The following is a 21633-nucleotide window of genomic DNA, read 5'->3' as shown; positions in this document are numbered from 1 at the left end:
ACGACCCTGCCTTACACAGGAAGCGGCGCAGGTCCTAATCCAGGCACTTGTCATCTCCCGTCTGGATTACTGCAACTCCCTGTTGGCGGGGCTCCCTGTCTGTGCCATTAAACCCCTACAACTCATCCAGAACACCGCAGCCCGTCTGGTGTTCAACCTTCCCAAGTTCTCTCACGTCACCCCGCTCCTCCGCACACTCCACTGGCCTCCAGTTGAAGCTCGCATCTGCTACAAGAACATGGTGCTTGCCTACGGAGCTGTGAGGGGAACGGCACCTCCGTACCTTCAGGCTCTGATCAGGCCCTACACCCAAACAAGGGCACTGCGTTCATCCACCTCTGGCCTGCTGGCCCCCCTACCGCTGCGGAAGCACAGTTCCCGCTCAGCCCAGTCAAAACTGTTCGCTGCTCTGACACCCCAATGGTGGAACAAGCTCCCTCACGACACCAGGACAGCGGAGTCAATCACCACCTTCCGTAGACACCTGAAACCCCACCTCTTTAAGGAATACCTGGGATAGGATATAGTAATCCTTCTAACCCCCCCAAAAAAATATATATATATGTACTATTGTAAAGTGGTTGTTCCACTGGATATCATAAGGTGAATGCACCAATTTGTAAGTCGCTCTGGATAAGAGTGTCTGCTAAATGACGTAAATGTAAATGTAATAATCCTTCATATGCTAAGGAAAATCCTTTTTATAGTCCAAATCTGTGACTTAGATACTGTTGGCTTAATGTGTATTATCTTATTAGCTATCAGCATTTTACTTTTTAGACCTAACTTTTATCAAAAAAGTTCAACTCCAACCAATTCCAGTAAAACATATTTTTGATTCTTCCCCTAAGGATTTCTAGCCTGGTTAAACCAACCTGATAGCTGCGTGAACACCGATCAATCTGGTTCCACCAGGATAAGGGAGTTATGTTGGAGTGAATAAACTTTTACACTTTTGTCATGTGAGAATGTAAAAAGCCAACTGAATTTTCTGGGCAAGTGACCATAATCTTCGGGTAAGTAAAAAACTGTTCCTGATCTGCCAGATTGACAAGTGGCTTTGAGAATTGAAATGTGAATTCCTGAACAAGCGTACGGTACAACTAGACATAATTTGCCTGTCCAGAGTCCACTTTCATAGGTCAGTAACACACTAAAACTTGCATCTGTTGTGAGTGTCCAGGGCTGTAAGAGAAAGGTCTATTGGTTGTGGCCCAGTTGTTGGTATACAGGGCAGAGGTTTCTGAGGTAGCTCCTCACTCTGCCATTGCTTGCTGAAGACTGGGAGGAGGATCAGAGACCCTAGATGACCTGCCTGTGATTGGCTGACTCCACGTGTGGTAAGGGCCAATGGCAACAAGAAACCACTGGGTTTGGCTAGTGCCTGATGTAAGGAAAGATAGTTTCCAACCCCTCTGTGTGCTAGGCTCCAGCGGGGGAGGAGCGCCTTCTGCAGGAGTTAGAAGTGTTTTGTGAGTGTGTCCCAGGGCCAGAGAGGGTGACTGTGATGGGGTTCTCTACAGTACGGCTGAGTAATGACATGTTGTTACCAGTCGACTGATGATTCCTTACAGATACTATACACCTCACTCATCACTTGGCAGGTGCCTTCTTAGAACTGTAGTTGAATAAGCTGGGACATAAAGTCACTTCCATTTAATTAGCTTATTGTACAGTAGGAATGATCTTTGGGTTTTATTCAGTCAGAAAAAAAACATTATTGTGGAACAGCAAGGATGACTTACAGAGGGTTGGACCTCTGAATATAATACTTTTTAGTTTTAATTTTAAGTTAATGATCTGGGTAGATGCTGAATGTAAGAATTGAGATGACAAAGTTACCTGTTTGTTTAAAAAAGAAAAAATAAGCTATTTATTGTAAACAATCTTGGCAACCCGACAGGTAGACAGTACGGCAATTTCACGTGACGTAGCAACTAAAAAATAAGTTATCTGAAGCAATTGTGAATAGTGTTTCTCAATCCTGGTCCTGGGGACCAAAAGTGGTACACATTTTTTTTTTTTTGCATTGGCATTACACAGCTGATTGAAATATCAACGCTTGATGATGTTGATCAGCTCTGGGCAATCAGTGACTGGCAGACCCTTCATTGAAGCTTGAATGTAGCCCCTTGGGTCTGACGGGACTTCCTGTGTTTGGGTGGTTATATCCTTCGTCCCCCCCCAAAAAAAAAAGTTATTTTGAATATGTTTATTTTTGTCACCAACCATTGTGAACATTACTAAACATAACTAAACTACTAATCAGAAACTGGCCCTGGATCCAGAGTTTGCTATCTCCTGGGGCACATGCATTCAACACTTGATCTGCATACTTTTACTTCTCACATAAATACACACATTCAATCAGGATACAGATTATTTGGCCAGACCTATAGGACCCCTGGACACTGCGACTATAAAGTTAGCAGTAGGCTGGCTCGGTGGTTTCCTAACAATATTTACAGATTCATTGGGTAACATGGGTGATAGTCCGTTTTTTTATACAAATGTGAGTAATGGTGTATATATCATTGGATTTGTTGATACACTGCAAATGTATTTAAATTCAAATATAATAATAATAATATGTTCATTTAGTAGACACTTTTATCGTATGTTTTTAATCCATTTAGCCAGTAATAAGAGTTACAAAAAGAGTAAAGTAATTCAAAAAAATTATATTAGCCAAAGATAAAAACAGCAAGTTATGTGGCCCATCCAGGAATCAAATTCACAACCTTGGTGTTACAACAACCATGCACCAGCCAACTGTCTTACTAACTAATCCTTCAAAATAAATTTACCCAGAAAAAATACTAACATAAACATGACTTTATAGTTTGGTAGATTTTTCATAGTCATAATCATCCACTTTGCAGCCTTTTTCTATCTTCATGGCGATAGTCACATTTCTACAGGAAAAAGGAGATATCAATGACACCAAGCTTCAAAAGACAACAAAGAGTTATACATCCTTAAACAACTTCTTTGTAACTTATTTTGATTATTCCATCTGCCTCATATATGAACGAATACCCTCTTATAGTTCCACAGCATTCCTACAAATGCAAAAACGATCTGCCAAGTCTTATGTATGTGCATCTTTCCTCACATATCCTCTGGTACCACCTACCTCTTCCCCTCGGCCTCATCTGTAGAGTCAGGTAGTTCTGTCCTCCTGGTCTCAGGAAGTAGAAAAACCAGAGCCCCACCAACCAATGACAGGCTGCTGAACACAATAGTGGGGATAGACCAATGGTATGTGGCCAATATGTTGAGCATTGGAGACAGAATTCCAGCAACTCTGACCGCTATTGAGCCCAAGCCTGTGGCCGTTTGTCTGAATGAATGAAGGAGCAAAGAATGTGATACGTTAAGGGTTATTAAACAATGTAAAATAAGTTATGTTCATGGGCCATATATGTACATAAGATACATTTATTTATACACACAAAAACACACACACACACATATATATGTGTATGCATTAGGAACGTATTCAGACCCCTTAACGTTTTCCACATGTTGTTACGTTACAGCCTTCTTCTAAAATTGATTAAACAGTTTTTTCCCCTCATCAATTTGCACACAATACCCCATAATGAAAAAGGAAAAACAAGGTTTTTACAAAGAATAAATAGAAAATATCACATTTACATAAGTATTCAGACCCTTTACTCAGTACTTTGGCAGAGATTACAGCCTTGAGTCTTCTTGGGTATGACGCTAAAAGCTAGGCACACCTGTATTTGGGGAGATTCTCCCATTCTTTTCTGCAAATCCTCTCAAGCTCTGTCAGGTAGGATGGGGAAAGTCGCTGCACAGCTATTTTCAGGTTTCTCCAGAGATGTTCGATAGGGTTCAAGTCTGGGCTCTGGCTGGGCCACTCAAGGACATTCAGAGACTTGTAAAGAAGCCACTCCTGCATTGTCTTGGCTGTGTGCTTAGGGTCATTGTCCTGTTGGAAGGTGAACCGTTGCCCCAGTCTGAGGTCCTGAGCGCTATAGAACAGGTTTTCATCAAGGATCTCTCTGTACTTTCCTCCGTTCATCTTTACCTCAATCCTTACTGGTCTCCCACTCCCTGCCGCTGAAAAACATCCCCACAGCATGATGCTGCCACCAACATGCTTCACCTCAGGGATGGTATTGGCCAGGTGATGAGCGTTGCCTGGTTTCCTCCAGACATGATGCTTGGCATTCAGGCCAAAGAGGTCAATCTTGGTTTCAATAAAACAATGAATCTTGTTTCTCATGGTCTGAGAGTCCTTTATGTGCCTTTTGGCAAACTCCAAGTGGGCTGTCATGTGCCTTTTACTGAGGAGTGGCTTCCATCTGGCCACTCTACCATAAACGCCTGATTGGTAGTCTGCTGCAGAGATGGTTATCCTTCTGGAAGGTTCTCCCATTTCCACACAGGAACTCTGGAGCTCTGTCCGAGTGACCAACGGGTTATTGGTCACCTCCCTGACCAAGGCCCTTCTCCCCCTATTGCTCAGTTTGGCCGGGCTGCCAGCTTTAGGAAGAGTGTTGGTGGTTCCAAACTACTTCCATTTAAGAATGATGGAAACCACTGTGATCATGGGGACCTTCAAAGCTGCATACATTTTTGGTACCCTTCCCCATATCTGTGCCTCAACACAATCCTGTCTCGAAGTTCTACAGACAATTCTTTCGACCTCAGGGCTTGGTTTTTGCACTGTCGGCCTTATATAGACTGGTGTGTGCCTTTTCAAATCATGTCCAATCAATTGAACACCCCCAAACAGGGAAATCTATCCCAATTAAAGGTGTTATTACGTGTTCCACTAAGGCAGTTATTTACCTTATAACTTGTCCCTGTGGTAAAAATTATGTGGGTAAAACAAAGCGTGAATTAAAAGTACGTATCTCAGAGCACCGTAGCACCATTAGGTGCAAAAACCTGACTTACCCAGTTGCGGCCCACTTTTTGGAGGCAGGCCATTCGATTTCGTCTCTGCGTTATATTGGCATCGAACATGTCACCCTCCCGAGGAGAGGGGGTGACCTTGATAATTTATTGTTAAAACGAGAGGCTGCCTGGATCTTTAATTTAAAGACACTTGCTCCCTTCGGTCTCAACATAGACTTTGATCTGAAGCCATTCTTGTGATTATTGTGATTTTGCCATTGTAATTGTTTGTTAGATACTTTTTAGACTACAAATGCTATGATCATATGTTATCCATTTGTTTGTCTTTTTGTATGTTTCTTGTATACCATTTTTTTAATATTTCAGTTAACCAATGATATTAGGCCATACTTGGCCATGATTACAAACACCTGTGTGTCTCTTGACACTATATAAATGACTCATCTCCCAGTGTTTGTGATGATACCCTGATGAAGACAGCTTAGCTGTCGAAACGTTGGTTATTAAAATTTTTGCATCTGAGCTCTTAGAGTGTGCGGCTTTCCTTTATTTTCTACCAATCAATTGAATTTACCACAGGTGGACTCCAGTCCAGATGTAGAAACATCTCAAGGATGATCAATGGAAACAGGATGCACCTGAGCTCAATTTCGAGTCTCATAGCAAAGGATCTGAATACTTATGTAAATATGATATATATATATGTATATATATATATATATATATATTACATTTTTTGGTTTGTCATTTTTGAGTATTGTGTGTAGATTGATGATTGATCTTATTTTAAATCAAGTTTAGAGTAAGACTGACCCCTTCACAAAAAAAGTGAAGGGGGCTGTATACATGTATATAGAAATATATAGTTCTTACCTAACAGAGGTGGGAAACAGCTCCTGAACATAGACGTTGCATATGGATCCAGCATTGTTCATGAAAAACCGCCCAGCAGTAGCAAGAGCAGTAATAGCAACGGCGTTGTCTAAAATAGAGTTAACATACTGCACATCAACATGTTTTCTCATCTCTGTATGATCAGTCCACTGCCTCGGTAGATTTGTTATGTACAGTACCAGTCAAAAGTTTGGATACACCTACTCATACCAGGATTGTTCTTTATTTTTACCATTTTCTACATAGTAGCATAATGTTATAGTGAAGACAAAAACTATGAAATAACACATGGAATCATGTAGTAAAAAGTGTAAAACAAATCAAAATATATTTTATATTTGAGATTCTTTAAAGTAGCCACCCTTTGCCTTTGAATTCTCATTTTTTTTCTTTCACTCTTTGAATGAATACAACGTTGCCCGGTTTGAATATTATCGCTATTTTACAAGAGAAATAGCATAAAAATTTATTTTAAACAGCGTTTGACATGCTTCGAAGTACGGTAATGGAATATTTTGAATTTTTTTGGTCACACTTTGGATAGTGACCTGAACGCACAAACAAAACGGAGGTATTTGGATATAACTATGGATTATTTGGAACCAAAACAACATTTGTTGTTGAAGTAGAAGTCCTGGGAGTGCATTCTGACGAAGAACAGCAAAGGTAATCCAATTTTTCTAATAGTAATTCTGAGTTTAGGCTGTCCCGACGTTGGCGGGTCTGAATAGCTAGCCTTGATGGCCGAGCTATGTACTCAGAATATTGAAAATTGTGCTTTCGCCAAAAAGCTATTTTAAAAACGGACACCGCGATTGCATAAAGGAGTTCTGTATCTATAATTCTTAAAATAATTGTTATGTATTTTGTCAACGTTTATCATGAGTAATTTAGTAAATTCACCGGAAGTTTTTGTTGGGTATGATAGTTCTGAACATCACATGCTAATGTAAAAAGCTGTTTTTTGATATAAATATGAACTTGATTGAACAAAACATGCATGTATTGTATAACATAATGTCCTAGGAGTGTCATCTGATGAAGATCATCAAAGGTTAGTGCTGCATTTAGCTGTGGTTTTGGTTTTTGTGACATATATTCTTGCTTTGAAAATGGCTGTGTGAGTCTCTTTGGCTGGGTACTCTCCTGACATAGTCTAATGTTTTGCTTTCGCTGTAAAGCCTTTTTGAAATCGGACAATGTGGTTAGATTAATGACAGTCTTGTCTTTAAAATGGTGTAAAATAGTTGATTGTTTGAGAAAATTGAATTGTGGTATTTTAGTTGGTTTTGTATTTCGCGCCATGCGATGCCATTGGCTGTTGGCTAGGGGTTCCGCTGGTGGAACGGGGTTCCGCTAGCGGAACGTCTAGATGCAAGAGGTTAATGCAACCGCTGTGTCAGATTTCAAAATAGCTTTACGGCGAAAGCACATTTTTCAATATTCTGAGTACAGAACTCAGCCATCAAAGCAAGCTATACAGTTAGCCGCCAGGTTCTGGAGTCAAAAAAAGTCAGAAATAGTATTATAAATCTTCACTTACCTTTGCTGATCTTCGTCGGAATGCACTCCCAGGACTCCCACTTCCACAAGAAATGTTCGTTTTGTTCGCTAAACTCCATATTTATGTCCAAACACCTCCGTTTTGTTCGCGCGTTCAGTCAAGTTATCCAAATGTGCCATGCTCGCGCATTTTGTTGAGATGAAAAGTCCAAAAAGTTATACTACAGTTTGTAGAAACATGTCAAACGGTGTATAGCATCAATCTTTAGGATGTTTTTATCATACATCTTCGATAATATTCCATCCGGACAAAGCCTTTGTCTTCAGAAAGGAAAAAGAAAGCACCTCGTGCTGACGGCCACGCGCATTAATGATCTAATGGCACTCTGGTTGAAATGACTGTCATTCCCTTCCAGGTCACAGTAGAATCCTGTAACAACGTTCTAAAGACTGTTGACATCTAGTGGAAGCCCTAGGAACTGCAAAATGACCCCTAAGTCACTGTAGTTGGAATAGGGAATCAATTAAATAAACTACAAGCCTCAGATTTTCAACTTCCTGGTTGGATTTTTCTCAGGGTTTTGCCTGCCATATGAGTTCTGTTATACTCACAGACATCATTCAAACAGTTTTAGAAACTGCAGAGTGTTTTCTATCCAAATCTACTAATAATATGCATATCCTACCTTCTGAGTCTGAGTAGCAGCCAGTTTAATTTGGCACGCCTTTCATCCGGACGTCAAAATACTGCCCCCTTCCCTAGAGAAGTTGAAAGTGCCAGATCAGCTTGGCACATGGCTGACAGATAGCCAGACTCCAGTTTTATAACTTAACAGCCGGTCATAAATAGTTAGCAGAAACTTTCTCTTTCTTGCCCTGCAGTATTGGGAAATAAATCCCTTTGTCTACAGAAGATCTTTGCTGCCAAAAACTCTAACGGCCAAAGAATGAACTTTGGAACAATATTCATGAGGTAAGAATATTAACCTGTTTGGGATAGGGGGCAGTATTTTCACGGCCGGATAAAAAACGTACCAGATTTAATCTGGTTACTTCTCCTGCCCAGAAACTAGAATATGCATATAATTAGTAGATTTGGATAGAAAACACTCCAAAGTTTCTAAAACTGTTTGAATGGTGTCTGTGAGTATAACAGAACTCATATGGCAGGCCAAAACCTGAGAAGATTCAATACAGGAAGTGGCCTGTCTGAAAATTTGTTATCCTTCTGTTGCATCTCTATCGAAAATACAGCATCTCTGCTGTAACGTGACATTTTCTAAGGCTTCCATTGGCTCTCAGAAGGCGCCAGAAAGTGGAATGACGTGTCTCCTGTCTCTGGGCGAAGAACAGCAGGATAATTTGTGAGTGGTCAGGCTGGGAACAGTGACACTGGAGATGGGCGTTCATGAGAATTCTCTATTTTTTTCTTTCAGCCTTTGAATGAATACAACGTTGCCCGGTTGGAATATTATCGCTATTTTACAAGAAAAATAGCATAAAAATTGATTTTAAACAGCGTTTGACATGCTTCGAAGTACGGTAATGGAATATTTTGAATTTTTTTGTCACGAAATGCGCTCGTGCGTCACCGTTTGGATAGTGACTTGAACACATGATCAAAACGGAGCTATTTGGATATAACTATGTATTATTTGGACCCAAAACAGCATTGGGTGTTGACGTAGAAGTCCTGGGAGTGCATTCTGACGAAGAACAGCAAAGTTAATCCAATTTTTCTCATAGTAAATCTGAGTTTGGTGAGTGCCAAACTTGGTGGGTGTCAAAATAGCTAGCCATGATGGCCGGGCTATCTACTCAGAATATTGCAAAATGTGCTTTCACCGAAAAGCTATTTTAAAATTGGACATAGCGATTGCATAAAGGAGTTCTGTATCTATAATTCTTAAAATAATTGTTATGTTTTTTGTGAACGTTTACCGTGAGTAATTTAGTAAATTCACCGGAAGTCTTCGGTGGGTATGCTATTTCTGAACGTCACATGCTAATGTAAAAAGCTGTTTTTTGATACAAATATGAACTTGATTGAACAAAACATGCATGTATTGTATAACATAATGTCCTAGGAGTGTCATCTGATGAAGATCATCAAAGGGTAGTGCTGCATTTAGCTGTGGTTTGGGTTTTTGTGACATTATATGCTAGCTTGAAAAATGGGTGTCTGATTATTTCTGGCTGGGTACTCTCCTGACATAAACTAATGTTTTGCTTTCGCTGTAAAGCCTTTTTGAAATCGAACAATGTGGTGAGATAAAGGAGAGTCTTGTCTTTAAAATGGTGTAAAATAGTCATATGTTTGAAAAATTTAAGTTTTGGGATTTTAGAGGAGATTGTAAATGGCGCCACGCTCTATCATTGGATATTGGCGAGACGTTCCGCTAGATGAACATCTAGATGTAAGAGGTTAAAAACCATTTTCAGCCATGTAGCCACCGCTCCATGCTGTATGGTCTCAGTACAACGTTTCTAACCATTTCAAGGTGTGGACCACGGCCTCATGCTTTTTTGGTCTATATGTTAATTCTTAGCGAGTCCGTTTAAGCACTCTGACCAAAGGGGGCATTCCGTCATGCTGACACAAACTCTGAGCTCACTTGGGCGTGGCTACGGACTGGGCACAAGTTATAAAAAACAATTATCTCATTTAGAAGGATAAAATCACATTGCTATCTTCACAAAAGTATTCTCATATTTAATCATATATTTTATTCCACCTTTAGATGTAAACTTGATACGAAAGACGCATACACTTTCCGAGTTAAAGTTACTTTGTCATACCATCCTTAATGACATCACAAAATAATAAACCATATGACAGGATTATTCTTTAGATCCCCACGGACCATTCTTAAAGAAGGATTTTTAAGTATTGAGACAATTGAGACATGCATTGTGTATGTGTGCCATTCAGAGGGTGAATGGACAAGACAAAATATTGAAGTGCCTTTGAACAGTCTATGGTAGTAGGTGCCAGGTGAACCAGTTTGAGTGCAACGCTGCTGTTTTTTTTACGCTAATTAGTTTCCTGTATGTATCAAGAAAGGTCCACCACCCAAAGGACATCCAGCAAATTTGACACAACTGTGGGAAGCATTGTAGTCAACATGAGCCAGCATCCCCATGGAACGCACTTGAAACCTGGTAGAGTCCATGCCCCAACAAATTGAGTCTGTTCTGAGGGCAAAAGGGGATCCAACTCAATATTAGGAAGGTGTTCCTAATGTTTTGTATACTCTGCTCGGTCATATCCTCACATGTTCTCTCCTATCATTGCTATGCCAATGACACTCAACTACTGTTCTCCTTCCCCCCTTCGTGACAACCAGAAAGCGACACGCATCTCTGCGTGCCTGGCAGATACAGTATCTCAGTTTCGAAGTCGGCCCACCACTTCAAGCTCAACCTCGACAAAAAGGAGCTGCTCTTCATCCAGGCAAAGGCATGCCCGCTCCAAGACCTCTCCATCATGGTTGACAACTCCACGGTGTCCCCCTCCCAGACACCCTGTTGTCCTCTGCAAACATCAAAGCAGTGACTCGCTCCTGCAGGTTCATGCCCATTAACATCTGTAGAGAATGACCTTTCCTCACACAGGAAGCAGCACAGTTTCCAATCCAGGCACGTTCCATCTCCCGTCTAGACTACTGCAACTCTCTATTGGCTGGGCTCCCTGCTTGTGCCATCAAACCACTTCAACTTATCCAGAATGGAATGCCGCAGCCCGCCTGGTGTTCAACCTTCCTAAGTTCTCTCATGTCACCCTGCTCCTCGGCACACTTCACTGGCTTCCAGACGATGCTCGCATCATTTTCAAAACCCTGGTGTTTACCCACGGAGCAGCAAGAGGAACTGCACCTCCTTACCTTCAGGCTATGTTCAAATCCTACATCCCAACCTGAGCACTCTGGTCTTTTTGCTCTCCCACCCCTACATGAGGACAGCTCTCGCTCAGCCCAGTGAAATCTCTTTTCTGTCCTGGCACACCGATGATGGAACAAGCTTACCCCTAAAGTCAGGACAGCATAGTCTCTGCTCATCTTCAAAAACGTCTGGAAAATTACCTTGTTGAAGAGTATATTCGATAACTCTCACAGCACTTCTCTTTTCCCACAAGCACTGACTTTCCTGATAAATACTATGTTGAGGAAATTGCAACTCGCTATGGATAAGAGCATCTACTAAATGACAAAACATTTAAAATCTATTCCAGTTGGAACTTTACCTTGTGGAACAGCCAGGATTAGGAAGCATGTGAATCCGCCAGTCAGAAGGGTGGACATTAAGGATATCTTCCTCCCCAAATATTCCAGTATAAAGATGCAGAGTATAAGACCTGGTATCTCTGTGAGTCCGAACATGAGCTGAGTCAAGAAGATGTTCAGGCCAAAGTTCCCGACGTTGAAGGACAGACAGTAGTAGGAGAGGTTTAACGAGATCCTGGGAGTTCAGAGAGACACAAAAACAGAGATCACATTTGTTGATCATGATGAGATTTAGTATGGGCTGAAAGTTGGCCAATATGAGATATTAAGTTATTAAGAAGTATTATTAAAGTACTTACCATGCAAGAGTAATAGTTAAGAAGTATTTCCTAAGTACAGCAGATCTGATGAGAATGAGTATGCCTCCCTTCTGAACAACTTTCTTCTCAGCTATCTGGAATAGAGTTATCTTTTACAGAAATGAATAATTAAAGACAATTGAATCTCTGCTTCCAAAGACTCATGTGTCACACTTTACCATAGAGATCCTATTAAATTACTAGAGGGCCTGTGTCATAAACCTTCAAAGTTCCAGAATGGGTTGAAAACAGCAGTCATAGATGCGGTTAACCTGTTAGGGTATAGGGGGCAGTATTTTCACGGCTGGATAAAAAAATGTACCCGATTTAATCTGGTTACTAATCCTACCCAGTAACTACAATATGCATATACTTATTATATATGGATAGAAAACACCCTAAAGTTTCAAAAACTGTTTGAATGGTGTCTGTGAGTATAACAGAACTCATTTGGCAGGCAAAACCCTGAGACAGATTCTGACAGGAAGTGGATACCTGATGTGTTGAATTGACTTTAAGCCTATACCATTGAAAAACAAAGGGGCTGAGGAATATTTTGGCACTTCCTATTGCTTCCACAAGATGTCCCCAGCCTTTACAAAGTGTTTTGAGTCTTCTACTCTGAGATCTGACCGAATAAGAGACTTGGAACGTGATGGCCCATTAGACACCTGGCGCGCGAGTTGATGGTGGGTACTCTCATTCCGAAACGTTTTAAAAGAGAACCCAATGGTCCGCCTTGAATTTTATTCATGTTCTGGTTAAAAAAGGCCCTAATGATTTATGCGATACAACGTTTGACATGTTTGAACGAACGTAAATATATTTTTTCCGTTCTTGAAGTGAAGTGAAGTCCGGCTGGCTTAGATCATGTGCTACAACACGGAGGTTTTTGGACATAAATGATGAGCTTTTTTGAACAAAACTACATTCGTTATGGACCTGGGATTCTTTGGAAGTGACATCTGATGAAGAGAATCAAAGGTAATGGATTATTTACATAGTATTTTCGATTTTAGATCTCTCCAACATGGCGGTTAGTCTGTGTTGCAATGCGTATTTTTCTGGCGCAGTGCTCAGATTATTGCAAAGTGTGATTTCCCAGTAAGGTTAATTTTAAATCTGGCAAGTCCATTGCGTTCAAGAGATGTAAATCTATAATTCTTTGAATGACAATATAATATTTTACCAATGTTTTCTAATATTAATTAATTATTTTGTTGTCATGACTTGACTGCCGGTATTGGAGGGAAACGATTTCCTGAACATCAACGCCATAGTAAAACGCTGTTTTTAGATATAAATATGAACTTGATAGAACTAAAAATGCATGCATTGTCTAACATAATGTCCTAGGAGTGTCATCTGATGGAGATTGTAAAAGGTTAGTGCATAATTTTAGCTGATTTTATGGTTTTGGTGACGCCTGTCTTTGAATCGACAATACACTACACACAGCTATTGTCAATGTACTCTCCTAACATAACCTAACTTTATGCTTTCCCCGTAAAACCTTTTTGAAATCGGAAAACGTGGTTAGATTAAGGAGATGTTTATCTTTCAAAGGCTGTAAGTTAGTTGAATGTTTGAGAAATTTGAATTTTGACATTTATTTGGTTTCAAATTTGCCGCTCTTGAAATGCACCTGCTGTTGATAGGGTGCGCCACGGGTGGCACGCTAACGTCCCACATAGCCCCAAGAAGTTAACCTCTCTGGGGTTGGCGGGACGAAATCTTCCCACCTACGTAACAGCCAGTGGAATCCTGTGGTGCGTTATTCAAATACCTTAGAAATGCTATTACTTCAATTTCTCAAACATATGACTATTTTACAGCATTTTAAAGACAAGACTTTCGTTAACCTCTCTGGGCTAGGTGGCACCAAATCGTCCCACCTACGTAACAGCCAGTTGAATCCTGTGGCGCGATTTTCAAAACCTTTGAAATGCTATTACTTCAATTTCTCAAACATATGACTATTTTACAGCTATTTAAAGACAAGACTCTCGTTAATCTAACCACACTGTCCGATTTCAAAAAGGCTTTACAACGAAAGCAAAACATTAGATTATGTCAGCAGAGTACCCAGCCAGAAATAATCAGACACCCATTTTTCAAGCTAGCATATAATGTCACAAAACCCCAGAAGACAGCTAAATGCAGCACTAACCTTTGATGACCTTCATCAGATGACAACCCTAGGACATTATGTTATACAATACATGCATTTCTGTTCAATCAAGTTCATATTTATATCAAAAAACAGCTTTTTACATTAGCATGTGACGTTCAGAAAAAGCATACTCCCCGCAAACTTCCGGGGAATTTACTAACAATTTACTAAATTACTCACGATAAACGTTCACAAAAAGCATAACAATTATTTTAAGAATTATAGATACAGAACTCCTCTATGCACTCGATATGTCCGATTTTAAAATAGCTTTTCGGATGAAGCACATTTTGCAATATTCTAAGTACATAGCCCAGCCATCACGGGCTAGCTATTTAGACACCCGGCAAGTTTAGCCTTCACCAAAATCACATTTACTATAAGAAAAATGGTCTTACCTTTCCTGTTCTTCGTCAGAATGCACTCCCAGGACTTCTACTTCAATAACAAATGTAGGTTTGGTCCCAAATAATCCATCGTTATGTTCCATCAGCGACGTTTTGTTCGTGAGTTCTAGACACTATCAGAATGGTAAATCACGGTCGTGCGCATGGCGCATAACGTGACAAAAAATGTCTAAATATTCCATTACCGTACTTCGAAGCATGTCAACCGCCTTTTAAAATCAATTTTTATGCAATTTATCTCGTAGAAAAGCGATAATATTCCGACCGGGAATCTGCTTGTCTGTAAATAGAGGGAAAAACAGAAAGGCGGGGGCGGGCAGTGCCCGCGCCTAAGCCCTTTGTCCTCTGATAGACCACTTAGCAAAAGCGCTCGTGTGTTTCAGCCAGGGCTTTGAATTACGTCATTCAGGTTTTTCCCGGGCTCTGAGAGTCCATTGGAGCCGTGGGAAGTGTCACGTAACAGCAGAGATCCTTAGTTTTTGGAAGAGATGTCAAAGAAAGCAAATAAATGGTCAGACAGGCCACTTCCTCTAAAGGAATCTCTCAGGTTTTTGCCTGCCAAATGAGTTCTGTTATACTCACAGACACCATTCAAACAGTTTTATAAAATTTGGGGTGTTTTCTATCCATATATAATAAGTATATGCATATTCTAGTTACTGGGTAGGATTAGTAACCAGATTAAATCAGGTACGTTTTTTATCCGGCCGTGTAAATACTGCCCCCTAGCCCCAACAGGTTAACTTCTTGGGGCTATGTGGGACGTTAGCGTGCCCCCCGTGGCGCACCCTATCAACAGCAGGTGCATTTCAAGAGCGGCAAATTTGAAACCAAATAAATGTCAAAATTCTCAAACATACAACTAACTTACAGCCTTTGAAAGATAAACATCTCCTTAATCTAAACACATTGTCCGATTTCAAAAAGGTTTTACGGGGAAAGCATAAAGTTAGGTTATGTTAGGAGAGTACATTGACAATAGCTGTGTGTAATGTATTGTCGATTCAAAGACAGGCGTCACCAAAACCATAAAATCAGCTAAAATTATGCACTAGCCTTTTACAATCTCCATCAGATGACACTCCTAGGACATTATGTTAGACAATGCATGCATTTTTAGTTCTATCAAGTTCATATTTATATCTAAAAACAGCGTTTTACTATGGCGTTGATGTTCAGGAAATCGTTTCCCTCCAATACCGGCAGTCAAGTCATGACAACAAAATAATTAATTAATATTAGAAAACATTGGTAAAATATTATATTGTCATTCAAAGAATGATAGATTTACATCTCTTGAACGCAATGGACTTGCCAGATTTAAAATTAACCTTACTGGGAAATCACACTTTGCAATAATCTGAGCACTGCGCCCAGAAAAATACGCATTGCGATACAGACTAACCGCCATGTTGGAGAGATCTAAAATCAAAAATACTATGTAAATAATCCATTACCTTTGATTCTCTTCATCAGATGTCACTTCCAAAGAATCCCAGGTCCATAACGAATGTAGTTTTGTTCAAAAAAGCTCATCATTTATGTCCAAAAACCTTTGTGTTGTTAGCACATGATCTAAGCCAGCCGGACTTCACTTCACTTCACGAACGGAAAAAATATATTTACGTTCGTTCAAACATGTCAAACGTCTTATCGCATAAATCATTAGGGCCTTTTTTAACCAGAATATGAATAAAATTCAAGGCGGACCATTGGGTTCTCTTTTAAAACGTTTCGGAATGAGAGTACCCACCATCAACTCACGCGCAAGGTGTCTAATGGGCCATCACAGTTCCAAGGCTCTTATTCGGTCAGATCTCACTGTAGAAGACTCAAAACACTTTGTAAAGGCTGGGGACATCTTGTGGAAGCAATAGGAAGTGCCAAAACATTCCTCACCCCCTTTGTTTTTCAATGGTATAGGCTTAAAGTCAATTCAACACATCAGGTATCCACTTCCTGTCAGAATCTGTCTCAGGGTTTTGCCTGCCAAATGAGTTCTGTTATACTCACAGACACCATTCAAACAGTTTTTGAAACTTTAGGGTGTTTTCTATCCATATATAATAAGTATATGCATATTGTAGTTACTGGGTAGGATTAGTAACCAGATTAAATCGGGTACATTTTTTTATCCAGCCGTGAAAATACTGCCCCCTATACCCTAACAGGTTAATCTAACCACACTCTCCGATTTCAAAAAGGCTTTACAACGAAAGCAAAACATTAGATTATGTCAGCAGAGTACCCAGCCAGAAATAATCAGACACCCATTTTTCAAGCTAGCATATAATGTCACAAAAACCCAAACCACAGCTAAATGCAGCACTAACCTTTGATGATCTTCATCAGATGACACACCTAGGACATTATGTTATACAATCCATGCATGTTTTGTTCAATCAAGTTCATATTTATATCAACAACCAGCTTTTTACATTAGCATGTGATGTTCAGAACTAGCATACCCCCCGCAAACTTCCGGTGAATTTACTAAAAATTTACTAAATTACTCACGTTCAGAAAAAACATAACAATTATTTTAAGAATTATAGATACAGAACTCCTCTATGCACTCGATATGTCTGATTTTAAAATAGCTTTTCGGTGAAAGCACATTTTGCAATATTCTGAGTAGATAGCCCGGCATCACAGGGCTAGCTATTTAGACACCCAGCAAGTTTAGCACTCACCAAAGTCAGATTTACTATAAGAAAAATGTTATTACCTTTGGTGTTCTTCGTCAGAATGCACTCCCAGGACTTCTACTTCAAAAACAAATGATGGTTTGGTCCCAAATAATCCATAGTTATTTCCAAATATCCTCTGTTTTGTTCGTGCGTTCAAGACACTATCCGAATGGTAAAGAAGGGTGACGAGCACGACGCATTTCGTGACAAAAAATGTCTAAATATTCCATTACCGTACTTCGAAGCATGTCAACTGCTGTTCAAAATCAATTTTTATGCAATTTTTCTCATAAAAAAGCGATAATATTCTGACCGGGAATCTGTGTTTAGGATAAAAGACGAAAGAAAATAAAAGCATGGGGTCGACTCGTGCACGCGCCTAAGCCCATTGTCCTCTGATAGAGCACTTGCCAAAAGCGCTAGTGTGTTTCAGCCTGGGGATGGAATTACATCATTCAGCTTTTTCCCGGGTTCTGAGAGCTTATGGGAGCCGTAGGAAGTGTCACGTAACAGCAGAGATCCCCTGTTTTGGATAGAGATGATCAAGGAGGGCAAGAAATGGTCAGACAGGCCACTTCCTGTAAGGAATCTTCTCAGGTTTTTGCCTGCCATATGAGTTCTGTTATACTCACAGACACCATTCAAACAGTTTTAGAAACTTTAGGGTGTTTTCTATCCAAAGCCAATTAAATGCATATTCTAGTTACTGGGCAGGAGTTGTAACCAGATTAAATCGGGTACGTTTTTTATCCGGCCGTATAAATACTGCCCCCTAACCCTAACAGGTTAAGAGGTCAATCAAACACAAGCAAAACAATGGAATTGCCATGGAAACGCATGGGGAAAAGGGCCGTGAGGGAAAGATCACGAGTTGCCTCATTGCACACCAACTAAATATGCTTACATTTAGGCTATTGTTTATATGTACATTTCACACTATGTTGAGATAAAAATCTGAGTATAATTTTTGTACGCATGTCAACCCCAACACAGGTTCATGTCATCAATACCAACCAACTGTATTACAGTTAAAAACGACTTTGACTACCACCACTGATTTCTGAATGCTAGCTATGCTTACCAGCTTATGCGAACGGGAGTTAGCATTTAGCGGTCACTTCTTCTAAACCTGAAAAGGGACAACTTCTACATGTTATGCAGCGAAAACAACCAAATAAGGCATGTGATATCTAACCACCTTATGCGAACGGGAGTTAGCATTTAGCGGTCACTTCTTCTAAACCTGAAAAGGGACAACTTCTACATGTTATGCAGCGAAAACAACCAAATAAGGCATGTGATATCAGAAATTGTGTAACCTAATTATTGTCAACCTAAAATATTGCCATATAATTATAAATACATTTTATACAAGTTTTATGCCAATTGTCTGTATAAATAGCCTCTCAAATAATATACATATAAACAGACCATAAATGTCTAAATGTTTGTTTTCTTGGAAAGCTGTGAGTGCTATAAAATGATACAATATCAGTACTTGTTGCATTGAAATCTTGTCTGCGTCCAATCATCAACTGATTTCAGCCAATGTATGGCTGTGGATTGACTGCATTGTTCGAATGGAATGTTTGCATATTGGCAGTTAATTTGAAAAATGTATGTGTTATTTCCTCTACAACTGTCTGGCTAGCTAGCTAGCTAACAAGTGCAGATAAATTCTTCATATTCAGGATTTTACACTATCTTATCACAGCACTGGCAAGCAATGGTTGGCCAGCTCCCTGACCTTTATACCAATTCCTAATTCATGCACTTTACCTTCTCTAGAATAGTGTCTGGAACTGTGCGTTTGTTGATGGCTGCTACCCTGAGTATCAACTTCTTAGCTTCCTCTGTTTTCCCCTGATCCAATAACCACCTGGCTGATTCAGGAATAAACCTGGAAACACAGAACAGGCAGACAATTTTACAATTATAATTAATATTGATAATCATTATTATTCAGTTTGGGTGCTGTAATGCTGGTAAGAATTGTATCAATTTGTGGTGCTTCCTCTTGGCTTTGTAATGTCCCTAAGGTCTTCATCAGTTTTAATATTTTCCATTGTGGGATGTGTATTGCCTCAATGGATTAAAACGATCAGTTTTAATATTGGTTAAAGACGACACGTGTACACACCATATGTATACGGCGACCACTGCTATTGGTGCAACCATGACAAACTGAGCAAGTCTCCAGTCTCGGATGAAGAAGATCATGCCAGCAATGATGCACTGGCCAACTCCACCAAACGTCTGACTCAAACAAGATGCATAAGAACGTTTTGTCACTCCGACCCATTCAGTTGCTGTGTGGAAGGAACATGTAATAATGTTAAACAACTTCATATGACCGGCTGACTGACAAATCATTGACTGAGTTCTGTTATCTCATGTTCTTTTTTACATTTTATTATAGAGCATAGTCTGTTTGAAATGGACATCACTTTACCTAATACAATGCAGTTGATTCGAAATCCACCAAATGCGACCCCTACTAAAAACTGGGATGCCATATACAAATAAAAGTTTGGAGACAAGCCTGTCGTTACAGTAAAAATTAGCATAATAACCATGGGTATCTGAGTTGCTCGTTGGCGACCAAATCTGGAAGAGAAAAAGTGAGAAAACTGTGTTGGTTAAAACGGTTTGAAACATCCTTTTGAAGTTTTGATGAATGTTCCTCTTGATTTACTTGTTTATGTTTTGTGGTGTTTTTTTTACAAAGAGAAAGAAAGAAACCAAGAAGTATAGGACATGTTATTCACAACTTCAAGTGTGCTTACGATTCAGCAAAAGGTCCAAACAAGAGTGAACCAAGAAGTATGCCAGCCATGAACACAGTTTGTGCAAGTCCGACAACGTTAGCTTTGCCACAGACAAGATCAAACTGCAACAAAATAAAATCAGATAACATACAAGCTCATTAATGACATGACAATATACAGTCTTATGTTTAGTAAAAAAACATCCCCAACACTCATCTAGTCCTACTTACATCAGTGACTATGGTGGCTTCATACACTATATTGCTATACACCCATCCATTCTGGCAGTCAGTGGTCTGATTGAGTCCATGCTCCCTGATGGTGTCAATGTCCCAGTCTACAGGGGTAAACATCAGGCACCTACTGAAGGTTCCATCCTCCTGCCGGGGCACGGTCAGATTCAGCTGTTCCTCACTGCTCAGATTGGAACCAGCTCTAAGTATCCAGTCAGTGTTACAGTGGCGCTCAGGGTCTGACTGGATGAAAATCAAACTGGCCAGGTGGAAAGGCAGGACAAGATTCGGGAAGCATAGTCCAAATAGTATGAGCTTCTGGAATAATCCAAAGTCTCCAATGGTCCTCAGGATCTCGCCAAAATCAGCCATGTTCAAGAATTAAAGCAATTCTCTGCTTGAGGAGCTCCAGAATGAAAGTGCTTTGTCAGATAAGCCTTTATGCAAGATCAATTAATGTTTAACTTTACTTTCCCACAGTCATTCAGCAACCATGATTCAGCATGTGTAGAAACAGGATTTTTTAAAGAAGAGCAGTTAGAAGGAATATAACCTTTCTGCACCGTCCGTTCCCTAGTTATTCAACTTTTTTTTTTAAATATCTAAATATTTTGCCCCAAAATATTTTAGTTGCACTATAATACCGCTTAGGAGTTTCAAAATGACGCAAGCAGATCAACATTATACAATTTACCACAGGAAGTTGGTGGGACCTTAATTTGGGAGGACAGGCTCGTGGCAATGACTGGAGTGGAATCAGTGGAATACATCAAACATGTGGTTTGCAAGTGTTTGATGCCATTCCATTTGCTCCATTATGGCCATTATTATGAGCCGTTCTCCCTTCAGCAACCTCCTGTGAATTTAACTTACTTCAAATTTACAAGGGTGAGATAATCCTTCATATTGTCGTGTCTTTGGCTATGCCGGATTAAGTGATATGACATGTTATCCTATAAAATCCTTTCTCTGTAATTAATATCACCTGATTAGCTAATCATGTAAATGTAATTAGCTAGAAAGTCGGGACACCACGGAAGAGTGTTTATAGAGCCGTTATCTTCCGAATAAACTCTTAAAAACGTAGTAATATTTCACATCGATAGCCGTCAATATTAATCCTCATCTTATTTTCAGTCTCATAATGAAAGTTGTAAATTCTTGGTTATTTTCACGAACCCTGGCTACCAAGTTGAATCAGCAATACAAAATTGGGTTTAATTATTTATTTACTAAATACCTAACTAATCACACCGAATTACATATACACAGAATACAAATGATGTCATACAGAACACGACCCTGGTGGATGGAGCCGACATGGCGGCTTGTTACACAAAGAAAGGGGGTTGGGCTTGAATGAAAGAGCGGGAAGACTGAGGAACAAAAGTATCTTCGTCGTGTGTTAGACTGGATCCGTCGTCCGTCCTTTCCTAGCCCACGTCTACAGCGGCCGCTGCTAACTCAACGGCTAGGAAGTATCACTT

General features: G+C 39.9%; 1 protein-coding gene across 1 annotated transcript; it reads right to left on the bottom strand.

Annotated features, from left to right (window-relative positions):
- Window positions 1-1845: 1845 nt before the first annotated feature.
- On the bottom strand, window positions 1846-20664 carry LOC115157566 (solute carrier family 22 member 13). Its single transcript, XM_029705939.1, has 10 exons — window positions 20144-20664; window positions 19932-20035; window positions 19598-19752; window positions 19286-19454; window positions 18925-19045; window positions 11876-11970; window positions 11537-11751; window positions 5770-5878; window positions 3137-3343; window positions 1846-2915 (listed from the first exon to the last, which is right to left on the bottom strand). Exons 1-10 carry the CDS (start codon window positions 20516-20518, stop codon window positions 2837-2839), a joined length of 1629 nt encoding a protein of 542 aa, XP_029561799.1. The 5' UTR covers window positions 20519-20664; the 3' UTR covers window positions 1846-2836.
- Between the last annotated feature and the right edge of the window lie 969 nt (window positions 20665-21633).

Source organism: Salmo trutta, chromosome 21, assembly GCF_901001165.1.
Source record: "Salmo trutta chromosome 21, fSalTru1.1, whole genome shotgun sequence".
NCBI classification, from domain to species: Eukaryota; Metazoa; Chordata; class Actinopteri; order Salmoniformes; family Salmonidae; genus Salmo; species Salmo trutta.
This window is presented reverse-complemented; position numbering and strand designations above follow the sequence as displayed.

Coding starts and splice junctions, on each gene's coding strand:
- LOC115157566 (XM_029705939.1), bottom strand. CDS start 20,518: ATGGCTGATTTTGGCGAGATCCTGAGGACCATTGGAGACTTTGGATTA. Junction 19,753..19,931: donor TTTGGACCTTTTGCTGAATC/GTAAGCACACTT, acceptor TTTCTCTTCCAG/ATTTGGTCGCCAACGAGCAA. Junction 5,879..11,536: donor AATCCTGGCTGTTCCACAAG/GTAAAGTTCCAA, acceptor ACTCTATTTTAG/ACAACGCCGTTGCTATTACT.